General features: G+C 40.0%; 1 protein-coding gene across 17 annotated transcripts in view; it reads left to right on the forward strand.

The window, feature by feature from the left end:
- MAP4K4 (mitogen-activated protein kinase kinase kinase kinase 4) overlaps positions 1–12,318 on the forward strand; it is a 187,576-nt gene that overhangs the window by 146,213 nt on the left and 29,045 nt on the right. For 5 of the 17 annotated variants that reach the window (XM_025869038.2, XM_073897882.1, XM_025869041.2 and 2 more), the window contains exons 12-17: positions 2,218–2,379; positions 5,200–5,286; positions 5,862–6,074; positions 7,038–7,199; positions 9,780–10,013; positions 10,970–11,076. In XM_025869038.2, coding sequence (XP_025724823.1) covers positions 2,218–2,379; positions 5,200–5,286; positions 5,862–6,074; positions 7,038–7,199; positions 9,780–10,013; positions 10,970–11,076 — 965 coding nt within the window. The remainder of the gene's footprint in view (positions 1–2,217; positions 2,380–5,199; positions 5,287–5,861; positions 6,075–7,037; positions 7,200–9,779; positions 10,014–10,969; positions 11,077–12,318) is intronic. The other 12 variants (XM_073897887.1, XM_073897888.1, XM_073897891.1 and 9 more) reach the window with 8 other exon arrangements.

Genomic DNA, 12,318 nt, shown 5'->3' on the forward strand with positions numbered 1-12,318 from the left:
TAATATATGGTGATTAACATAACAATAAAAAAATTAAAAAAAAAAGATAGAAAATAAAAGATCTAACTTAATTTGCTTTGAAGTAGAAAGACTATAGTAACACTGCTTGAATGAGATTTTCATATTTCTTACCTCAAGTTTCTGTGTTACATTGCTCATGAAGTCCTGGGGCTGGGGGAAGTGGTTTTGTTTGTTTTATTTTCTGGTAGCTGGTTTTAAAAAAGAAAGACCTCCCTCCCAGGGGTGCAGGGCAGTGCTCAGGCCCGGTGCCCTGAACGCACGCCTCACCATGGCAGTAGAGAAAGGCCTTGGTACAAAAAGCCCTCGATCCTGAGTTCTTTGGCACGTAGGCAGTTGCTCTCTGTTGTCCTCCCTAGATTTGATTTTGAATAGGGTCCTCTTTTTCTCTTTTTTTAAGATTTAAAAAAAAGTATAAAGACATTAAGCCAGCAAATGACAGGCAGCAAGCGCATTGTATGGGGCAGTGTAGGTGTTTGAATTTAATAAAGATGCCTTGGCCGTTTAAGTTGTAATTTCTAAACAGGAACTCAGTTCTTTTTATGACCCCCACCCCCACCCATGGGAACTGGTTCATTTTTGTGCATTGGATTCTAAGAGCACACAGTGTGGGGAAAAAAAAAAACATTGAAATGTATGGAATAAGAGAGGAAGGTGAGCCAAAAGCTGATTCGGGACTGTATTGAGAGTAGTGGTGATGTATGTACTCAGCCGAGAGAGGCCAGGTACCAAGTGATCCTCTCTCTCCAGGGGTTCCATACATAAGACATTTCTGTACATTTCTCAGGAAATCATTTTAAATGTCTGCCTTCAGAATGAATGCTTGTGGTGGGGATGGGGGTGGGGGCGGACCCAGAAGGAATACTGAAAGTATAATAAATAACTACTTTTATACCCATTATATATATTTGCATCTAGTATCTCCAGTAGCTTTATCCCAAACTTTCTTACTTAATAATCTCAATATCACATTAAAGTTTGTGGTAATAATATCAGCTTCCTGTGTCTTATATTCGGTAGTTGTGTATTCTTCAGAGCTTTGTGGTCCAACATAGTAGCCACTAGCCACATGTGGCTATTTAAACTTAAATTAACTTCATTGAGACAAAATTGAGAACTAAGTTCCTCAGTTGTGCTAGTCACATTTCAGGTACTCAGTAGCAACCTTGGGCTAGTGGCTCCTCTAGTGAATAGTACTGAGAACATTTTCATCATCCCAGAGAATCTGTTGGATGGCGCCAGTCTAGAGGCTAACATTTTTCATATTTGTGAGAAGAATTGGTTAATTTATGCTTCATACTGTGGAAGTGCTTTATTGACAGATGTCTGGGGCTGGATGGGACAAGCAGCCAGACAAGTGCCCAGTGTGTCCCAGTGTTCTCTTCTGTGGGGTTATATAGGATAGCCGGGATTAGGAAGGGCCATCAGAGTGAGTCTGGTGATGAGTAGCACCAACCTCCCTGTTGATAGGATGCACGATTGGGTCTGGTTAGTGCTATAGGCATTAGAGGCAGAGTGGCCCTTCTGGCTGGGGGCTTGTTTGCTGGGTGACACTGGGCAAGTCACTTAACTCTTCTGAACCTGTTTTCTCATTTGTAAAGTAGGAGTGAAATACCTACTTCCCAGGTTTGTTTTGGGAATTACATTAGATAACGGGAAATGGAGCAAAGACTATCTGACAGCACAGGGCAAGACACATAGTAAGCATGTGTGCCATAGCAGTTTCTTACTTTCATCGTAATAATGCTGGCATTTCTTACCCTTGTTGATGTCCGTTTCTCTTTTTCCTGATACATGCTTCCTTTCCTTCTTTTTAATTATTTCTTACCTTTCTTTGCTCTACTTCTATTCTCTTTTATTCCTTTGTCTTCTTTTTCTTTGGCTTACTACGGGCCCTGTGTAATTCTGTTAGTGATATGCAAGGATAAGGAATTTGCTATCCGTTGGTTGCTCTTTTCATACAGTGAAGAATGGGGAATAGTTGATATCAAAATGGAACCAAACTGTGTAAAGATTCACAGAAATACACCACCTTTGACCAACATTTATGAGGTTGCTAGTACATAGTGGCCAAGGGGCAGTGTGGAAATCACTCGCCGGTAGAGCTCCCCTCATTAGCACCTACCTGCTACTGGTCAGCAGACTGTCATGAGAGGTGTAGGGGAAGATCCCTGCTGATTACTGTCTTCGCTCCTGTAGCAACAAAGGAGAGAGCGGGAAGCCAGAAGGCAGCAGGAACGTGAGCAGCGAAGGAGGGAACAAGAAGAGAAGAGGCGTCTGGAGGAACTGGAAAGAAGACGTAAAGAAGAAGAAGAGAGGAGGCGGGCAGAAGAAGAAAAGAGGAGAGTTGAAAGAGAACAGGTTAGTTCACAAAAGAATGTTCCACCCATGAATTTTTGAGGTTTGTTGCTTAGTTTAGAGTTGGGGGATTTGGGGCAAAAAGTACACACATGTGAGCGTACACACAACCCATTCAGGACTTCAGAGGTTTCAGAATGCTGAAGCACAATTGGAAGCACAGCAACAAATTGAGTCTCATCTTTAAAAACTGATGGATAAATCTTTACATTTAGAAACCTTGAAACCAGTTGAGTGGTCTCCAAATAGTGTGATACCCAAAAGATTTCTGAAGATTATCTTCTTGGGTTTGGCTTAAATGCTTTGAACCCCAAATATCTGGATGATAATTAACCTTTTCCTTAGTGAAATTAAAAACCAACCACAAGAGATGTTTGAAGTACCCAGTAGCTAGGAATATTGTATTTACCCCTGTAAATTGAAAATATTGTTTACAATGAATATTGTAATAAACATATTTGCATATAATGCAGTGTATATCTCTAGCATTAGAAAAACTAATAACACTGTGGTTTTGTTTAGCCAAAAAAGATCATCCATGTTTTGATAATACTTAGAGCATTTTATTGATGCCAGCTATAGTTGTCTTTAGAAATCTCTGTGCCCTGAATCACCTGTGCAAATAAAACCTGACTGTGCTTTTGTGTCTCTGCCGTCCCTGTGAGCCCCTCAGAGCCTCTTCAGCTCTCCCATCTTTGAATTGATCGTTCTTTGTTATGAGGTTTGGGTAAAAGAAAAAAGATACGAATGGGGACCGATTTAAATAATACTTGGAATTCATCTTAAGATACTTATGAACAATGGCATTAACTTGATTATTCAGCCACTGTCCTTGATACTAATCATATGCTTCTGGTTTTTTGCATGTTTACCAGTTCTTCCTGGGAATTTAAGTGATACTTTTTATTTGTTACCTTATTGACATTCTTGGCCAGTTGACCTTGGTGTGTGTTGGGGTTTTTTGTTGTTGTTGTTGTTTTTTCCACATTGTAATTTTTACTTGGGGACTGCAAAGAGGTGTAAAATGAGCTTTTAAAAAATTAAATGTCCTCAGGATAATTCTTGCAATTCAATGGTGAGAGGTGGGTATGAGAGTAATACTTAATCTTTGATGTTTTAGGGGCAGTCATTAGTTTTTGTGTACAGCAAGTATTCTTCACCTCTTAAAAAAAATAGCGTCAAAGTAGTTTCATTCTGCTCTCCTTATTCTTTTGCAAAATAGTCCCCGTGTTAACAGTGCTATGAGAAATGTGTCATTTCTGCATTACGTGTGCATGTTTGTGTATATGTATAATTGTATTCTGTGTGCTCGTTATACGTTAGGAACTTTGTGATTTGGATAGATGTGAATTTCCTGGTTGTCCTTGTGTTTTGAAGGCAAAAAACCCCAACTGTGCTAATTTGATCTTTCAAAGTTACGGTTCAGTGCTGTCTAGTTCCAAGAAGAGATGAGTTGGGGTTCAGATCCCTTTCTCAGCCGTTGCAGGGCAAGACCACATGTCACACTAGGGCAGTGCTTGGCATAGCATGTGCCATGGATGGTTAGACTTACAGGCACGGGGCTTGGAGCCCAGGTTGGAATCAGATTGACTTTTTTGGGCGAAATTTATTTTGTAAGATGAAGGTTTCTAAGGAAATACATATGTCATGATTTGTGTTATCCACCATTCTCTCAACCAGAATTATTGCTGAACTAAAACTTCTGTCCAGCCCAGATTTATGGCTATTTTTAATTTTAAAGTGTGTGCCATAGTATAAGTGGATGGTCAGCATTAGACACTGTAAAGACATAATCTGAATTTCAGATAAAATTTCTTATAGACCCTTTAGTCTACTCCCCTATGGAGTAGTTAGCTTTTTTCCCTGTTGAAAAGGAAGGAAACTTCTTTTGTTTGTGTTTCAAAGTTGTTTCATGTCTGTGTCCTCTTTGAGCCTCACAAAAAGTCTTGAGAGTTGCAAGAGAATATTCTTGACATTCATTTCTCAAATGAGGAGACTGAGAAAATGGGAGGGCTTCCTAGAGGTCATTGGTAAAGGTTTCTTGATTTCCTAGTCTCTTAAATATGCATGCAACTTCAAGGTTGGATTTCTCCTCTTTACATATTTTGGGTGTGTTTACCTGTTTTCATTGTTGCAGAGACTTGTTTTCTTCCCCTTGAAAATAGGCTTCCCCCAAACCCCCCACCTACCCTGCACCCCCCAGACACACGCACACACTCTGTCGTCGTCTCATCATGAAGAGCCTGGACTTGTTCATTTGTGAGAAACCACCTGAGTCTGGTGCCCACAGACCATGGCTTTCAGAATTAGTCATTCTGTGTACCTTCTTTGTCATCAGAGGAAACACAAATCCTGTTTGCTCTGTTTTAATATTAAACAGGTTTCGGTTTGGGGTTTTAAAAATTGGCAGTCCATCCTAGTTATGAATAATGACTATAATAAAGAACCCTGTGGGGCAATGTGAACCCTCTGGTTTATCTAATTAAACTCTTGATTTCTCTGGAGTCTACCATCCTTAAGAGGAATATCATGGTCCTTTGAAATCCCGCGTTTGTGTTTAACAGCTGTGTTCTAACAGAAAAATTTTCAGATACTTTAGCATGTTTCAGTGGAGTGTATATCATCATTTGTTAGACTCTTTAGATCTTGGCCAATTTGATGATCTTGGGAAAAATCCTTCACCATATGCTTTGTAATATATTCATCACTAAGTGAATTACCACTGAAGACCATTGGGGGCAAATGGTTTGTGGTGCTCCATTCAGGTGGTTCTGATGCTTTCCTTTTGGATAAATTGATTGCTGGGTAATTTCTGTGTGACAGGAGTATATCAGGCGACAGCTAGAAGAGGAGCAGCGGCACTTGGAAATCCTTCAGCAGCAGCTGCTCCAGGAGCAGGCCATGTTACTGGTAACACCCTGTGTCTGTCTTGTTCCATAGCATTAGGGCTCGTTTAGCTATCCCTCCCCTGAGCTTTGGGCAGACCTGTGGTGATCACCAGACCATTTTGGTTAGTGCTGTGGACTGACAGGCTCAAATGGAGACGTCCTCTGTGGTCATGCTACTTTGGGCAACTTTTCGAGGTGGCTTCTATATATTTATTTCCTGTTAAAGAGTTAACTGTTCTCTTTGGTAGATAGCAAGGTTTTGAATAGAACTTGGCATTCTGTGAACAAACTAGAATGCTAAGGGCTGAAAGCTCAAAGCACACGCCATAGGATTTTTGTCTAGTATATTCTTACTTTTGAAACCACCGAAAGCAACTTTTAATTGAATTCTTTCTCTGTCCAGTGATATTATGGTTAGCAACAAGCTGTCAGATTTTTCCACAGGTAATATGCTATTTAAAATCCCAGTCATTTTGCTCTGTTATCAAACAAGGGGGACAAAGGGCATTGTCTTTTTAAAAAGTCGAGAATGAATCCAGAGAAGAGGCGAGCTCTGCAGTGTCCCATAGATTTAGTATTCTCCTCTCCCTCTCCAAGGAGTGCCGATGGCGGGAGATGGAGGAGCACCGGCAGGCAGAGAGGCTCCAGAGGCAGTTGCAACAAGAACAAGCATATCTCCTGTCTCTACAGCATGACCACAGGAGGCCGCACCCGCAGCAGCCCCAGCCACCGCAGCAGGAAAGGAGCAAGCCAAGCTTTCACGCTCCCGAGCCTAAACCCCACTACGAGCCCGCTGACAGAGCTCGAGAGGTATTTTTTCCTTCGTTGCTTGAACATTGATCCGGTGTCCATTGTTCCCTGGAAAGTAACAGAATGACGCTTAGGAACTATGTAATATTAAGGCTAGAATGGGGCATAGAGACCAGTTGTGAGCCACTCTCTTGGTTTTCTAGCTGAGAAGTTGTGGTTCAGAGAAGTGAAAGGACACTTGCCCAAGGTCTCTTATCTGCTTAGTGGTTTTTCCATAGACGACTAGAGTGCCTCTGTTAACAAATCGCAGGGGAATTGAACACTAAACTAAACAGAGAGAAGATTGTATGGCAGAGTCATTCTTGCAATGTAAACAAAGGGAATGGTGGCCTGGTTAGCTATTTTTCCAAAACCATAATGAAAATAAAGTGTGGCTGTAGCCCAGTTTACTAGCTTTTCAAGGACTGTGATTTGTTACTGAACTGGCACATTTGGGCTACCCAGAGCCTCGCAGTAAGGATGTGGCAAAGCAGTAACTGGGGATAACAGGAAGAGGGGGACCTGGGCGGCTTCTAGAGTGTGTTTAAACCTGGCCTATAGGTGGCATCCTTCTGCCATGTCTCACCCTGATTCTGGGAACAAGTGTTCTGCTGATTCTGGAATGCCTTTATTTTTGGTAGAATAAAATGTGTTTTGGCTTCCTAATGATAATCTTTTAATCTGTTGTTAAGTTTGTTGTGACATTAATTTCTTTTTTCCTAGTTTGTCATTATGTACAATCTAAGAATTCTTGCCAGGAGATTTTAAAGGCTTAATTTTTATCTTCATAAGTATTTTTTTATCTCAAGTCGAATTTTAGCCCTATTTTATTTGTCCCCTCTCTTTTTAAGCCACCCCTCTCTTTCCTCGTAGTTGGAGAAAAGAGAAAATTTCTCTCTAGGGCCCTTCCAGTTTCAGGCTTTCTTCAGGATCTCAGCTTTTCCCTACTAACACTGAGTTATGTCTTCTAATTCTCTGATGCAGGTGGAAGATAGATTTAGGAAAACTAACCACAGCTCCCCTGAAGCCCAGTCTAAGCAGACAGGCAGAGTATTGGAACCACCAGTGCCTTCCAGATCAGAGTCTTTTTCCAATGGCAACTCCGAGTCTGTGCATCCTGCCCTGCAGAGACCAGCTGAGCCACAGGTAGCAACAGCCAGGTGGCTGTGGGCCGAGGAGACTCACAACATAGCTCACTAAGCCACGGGCCTGCTTGTAACGTTTACAGTTTGGTTTGTTACCACATTTAGAAAGAAAAGAGATTAGCAGGAGTGATTTTCAATTAACATACAGACAATATACCCTCAGTTGATAGAGCAAAGGAGGGTTTTTTGTTTTTTGTTTTTTAAGATTTTTGTTGTACTTGCTAAGAATATCTAGACTCAGTGATTTCTTCTTTTAGTCTTTTTGTCTTCCCTATCTCAGATATTCATGAACACGTGCCTCCTTTCTCTAATACAAAACTTTTTCAGTTTAGGTTTTGGAAAGGTAGTATAAGTACATAGAGGGAGAACCAGAACCTTTTAACCTTTGGTCCTTGGCTCCTGGCCAGCTCCATGAGTGGGCTTTAGAAAACCAATGTCTGCCCTGAAATTGCATGTATAATTTCTTGGTTTTGTCCAACTGTGCATATTTTTCTGGGAAAAGGGGCTTTTATTAGATTCTCCAAAGGTTCAAGAGCCAAAAGAAGATTCGCTCTAGTAGGTTAAGTGTGCATTCCCTGAAGTAGGTCAGGGTAAAGGTCATGACTTTTCATTGGGTTGGCCAGAGCATTCTGCCTCGTCTAGGTGAGGGAGAACCCCCTCTGGGCTGAGTGCTGTGTGGTTAAAAGAGAACCCTCTGTACTATCCAGAGAAGGAAGGCAACAGCAGGGATTGCCCATGTTAAAGGTCTGAATGATCCTTAAAACACAGATTCCCATTTTCTTACTGAAAATAAGTGACTTTTAGATATTTTGCTCCTTGAAGCTGTGTAATCCAGGATATTGGGAACAGGTTCTTAAGCCTGAGCTTACTTGTCACTGATGTTTGCAAATGTTAGGGGACAAAAGTTCCTATTCTTGTGATAGAAGTAGTTGTGGTATTCTGAAAAGTCCAAGTGAGGATTTGAACATGCTTTACAATCAGTAATCCCAGTGTGAAGGAGTTGTTAAAAAAAAAAAAAGAAGAACCAGACCTAAACAAAGGGCATATTTGTGGGGTTGGGGGTTATCGGGGGGCAAGGAGATACTTACATGGGGTCTGCAGTTTCTTGATTCACACAAGAGCTGACCCACAAGCCAGAGAGTGAGGAAAGCAGGACAGAGGGAAGGCAGAATAGGTTTGACAGCACTTGTATGCAGAGTCCAGGACTAAGACCTCTATTCTGAAAGTTAAACTTACCGCAAATTGAAAATTTTTATGTTTGCCCACTAAAAGTTTAAAAAAATAGGAATTCCTGAATTATGTAGGCTACTTCTATATTAATTAACTAATGTAGTGTCTAGAGATAGTTTCCTTTTTCCTCCTTCTACCTAAAGTTGCTTTGGGCTGAAACCTCTTCTTACGAAAACATTCTTTGAGGAGACTAGGATTCTATTTTGAAGCCCATTTTTTATTATAGTTACAGATAATACTTTCATTTTCAGATTTTCCCCCCTGAAAATTTTAAACAGTTTAGCACTCTGAGATTATTCCACTCTGAGATTATTCCACCAATAAGTGTAATTTGTCACTCTCCCAGAAGTCATAGAAATCATGACCTGGGACTTATTCTGAATTGTGCATTTGGAGAGGTAGAACCAGTTGTGATTTTGATTTTTAGTTTTCTTAAATGTGTTGATATAATGGATAGCATAGCTAGAATTATGTAAATTGTAATCTTGAACACTTATTTTAAAATGATAAAATACACTAAAGAAAATACAGATTATTTCAGAGATTGCTTTACCAGCTTAAAAAGCAACCAGATTAACTCAGGTGACAAGTCGTTGTCCTGTTTCTTCAGTTGTCAGGTAGAAGGCATATACTCCAGTAGCAGTCAGCAGAGGGAATGATAGTACTGAATATTCCTAAAGAAACCAAAATTCCTTTTCTCGTAACTACTGTGAACATGTATGGAGATCTCCAAGGTTTGAGCGTTTTAGGACTTGGGAGAAGAAGGAGGCAAAATCGTGGGTGTATTTGAAAAGTTGGCTGTTTTTAAGTTGTATTACCATAGTCTGCCAACACGCAAGGGGTTTGTCTTTGCTCATGAATGTGTTGTTTTGTGATTATTTGGTCTGAAACCTTACACTGCCAGGTGCCATGAGGATGGATATCTAGGTCTGAATGTATGGCAGTGTCAGTCTTGTGATTTTTCTTTCCTCCCTCTCTCTCTCTGCCTGTCAGCTCTGCTTTGACATGGATGTGCATGGAGCATGTTGTCCTCCCTTTTAGGACCGGAGGTCTACCAGGGTTTTTTTGTTTTGTTTTGTTTTGTTTCATTAATCTTCTTGTTTACTGCTATCTGTAATGTTAGTCTGGATATTAAAAGTTTTCCTTATAAATGTACATTTGGTTTTTTCTATATATTATGTTCCCCAGACTGCTTTTTCACTTAGAAGTGTAACTGTTCCACTGCTTGGCTTACCTAGGACTGTATTGCCCCCTTTTGCCTTTCCCTGTTTCTTGGTTTGGATTTGGTATTGACCGGAAAAGCGTTTTATGCGGAACGCATTGAATGTTTTGTGTTTTGTTTTCTTGTAAGGTACAGTGGTCCCACCTGGCATCTCTCAAGAACAATGTTTCCCCTGTCTCGCGATCCCATTCCTTCAGTGACCCTTCTCCTCCCAAATTTGCACACCACCATCTTCGCTCTCAGGACCCATGTCCACCTTCCCGCAGTGAGGTGCTAAGTCAGAGTTCTGACTCTAAGTCGGAGGTACCTGACCCCACCCAAAAGGCTTGGTCTAGATCAGACAGTGACGAGGTGCCTCCAAGGGTAAGAAGCAGAAAGACAGATGTGTGCTGCTTTTTTCCTTTTTGTTATTTTTTTTTAATTATTTATTTTAACTAAGGGTATGGTGACTTCACCAGAATGAAGGGGCAATGAAACTTCAAAGGAACTTTTTACAGTGGGGAAAGTTCCATAGTTGCGCAGTTAAATTCAGCCAGCAGCCAGTTAGCTTTTTATGGTTGTCATTAACTCTATACTTAAGCACAAAGTAACAGAATAATATATGAGTAAGTCTATAAAGAATATACTCCTAGAACAAAAAGAATAGAATATATTTTAGCTGTTGTCTTAAGCATTTATACAAAAGCTACAAATTATTTTGCAATATTAATGAATATCAAAATTTTCAGAAAAGGTTCTTTTAAGAAAAATTTTACATTAAAATTCCAAAAAAATGATTTTTTTTTCTTTTTTAAATTGAGGGATTTTTGGTTTCCTTTTCAATTTTTTGTTGTGTTGTTTTGTTTTGGTAATTACTTAATGGTGAAATTAAACTAAAGGCGCATTTTCATTTCATTTATTTTTCCTCCACTTGGAATTTGCTTCCTCTGAATATTTTCTTGCTTCCTACCAGTCTTTGTTTCCTACTGATCCATTTGTAGACCATTGTTTGATTTCTTTGAGCTTATTTTCCTGATTCTCACATTATCTCAGCAAAATGCTTTGTATGTCCCTTGCCATGAAGCTTCAGTCCAAACATCATTTGAATGGTACAGAAGCATAGAAAGGCTGTTTGTCCTGGCTCCTTTGATGCCTTTGACTGAATTTTCTCTATCGTATTGTATCAGTGGAGGGCAGAAAAGGATCAGGGATGGGGGTGTGGGGGGTAGTGATAATAAGGCTCCCATAAGTAGGACTGTTCTAAAAATATGTTTTGGTAAGGAAATCTTTTTTCTTCTCATATTTTCAATAATTTAATTGCTATGTTTTTCTACCCAAAGGTTCCTGTGAGGACAACATCTCGTTCCCCTGTTCTCTCCCGTCGGGATTCCCCACTGCAAGGCAGTGGACAGCAGAATAGCCAAGCAGGTCAAAGAAACTCCACCAGGTAAGAGAAGAGGGAAGCTTAAAAACAGATTTACTGCACAGCATATTACATCATGTTTGTTTCCATAAACGTGGAATGTCTGAGGTAAAGAGATGGTCACTTTATAAAAGAAAAACTGCCAGAAAATCCATTATCGTGAATAACAGCAAACTGGTCTCTAGTGAGTCTGAATCCAGTTGTGTATTTCAGCACTTTTAAGATGAAAACTCTCTGGCTTTCTAAGAGCAAGTGGATGGAACAGCAGGGAAAGGCAGGGGAGAGATTAAGAGAATTGGAACCTGAGGGAGCTTATCATCTAAAGGATGTCCCAAGTGCTTTGGACTGGTACAGAAATCACAAATAGGCTACTAAAGAAAAGTCAGTGGTTGACTTACAGTCTGTAATAAACTAGTGAATTAACCAAGTAATATTTTTAGGTTGTAGAGCTGTTCTGTGTACTATACAGTAACTGTTAGCCACATGAAGCTACTTAAATTTAAATTTAACTTAATTAAAATTCAATAAAATTAAAAGTTAATTTCCTTAGCTACACTAGTCACATTTCATGTGCTCAGTAGCCATATACAGGCATGGCTGCCATGTTATTACCAGTCAGCTATATATATATATATATATATATATTCATCCTGTCAAGTGATTTCCATTGGCTGGTGCCATCGTAGGGGAAGGAAGGAGCACTGTGTTGACTATTTTGTACTTAATCATCACTGAACCTCTGAAATTAGCCTTCTGCACGTGGAGTCTTGATATAACTTGGAGCACAAAGATGGATGACAGACCAGAATCTGCAGAGAGCATTCTTAGTCCTTAAATGATGAGGGTGCACTGTGGGATTCTCCTGTGACTGAGCCTGTGTATTAATTGTGTTCTAGCAAATTCATGCTCTGGGTGTGTCTGTGGCCAGGGAGCATTGTAGCCTATGCTCTCTGTTGCATTTCTAACTCAGTTCATACAAAGGAGTATGCTGTGTAAGTGTGAGCTCTTAATGGCATTGGTGGACAGTGAGATCAGCAGCCTAGAAACAGCATAATTTTGTGTGTGACTATATAAGTGGAATTTTTTTTATAATAAGAAACTGAGTTTATAGCTGTGACAGGAGTAGTAACAGTAACACTTTTCGACTGAGCAGTAGCATTTCCTGTCAGTTGTGATGAAGATTTGGGGTCTGGCTAATGGTAGCCTGTTATTTAACATTTTTGATTTAAGCTTATCTGAGATATTTGATATACCCAAAACTAATGT

This window comes from Callorhinus ursinus, unplaced genomic scaffold (assembly GCF_003265705.2).
Source record: "Callorhinus ursinus isolate GAN/ISIS: 27379988/994484 unplaced genomic scaffold, GSC_fseal_2.0 scaffold10, whole genome shotgun sequence".
In the NCBI taxonomy this organism is placed as follows: Eukaryota; Metazoa; Chordata; class Mammalia; order Carnivora; family Otariidae; genus Callorhinus; species Callorhinus ursinus.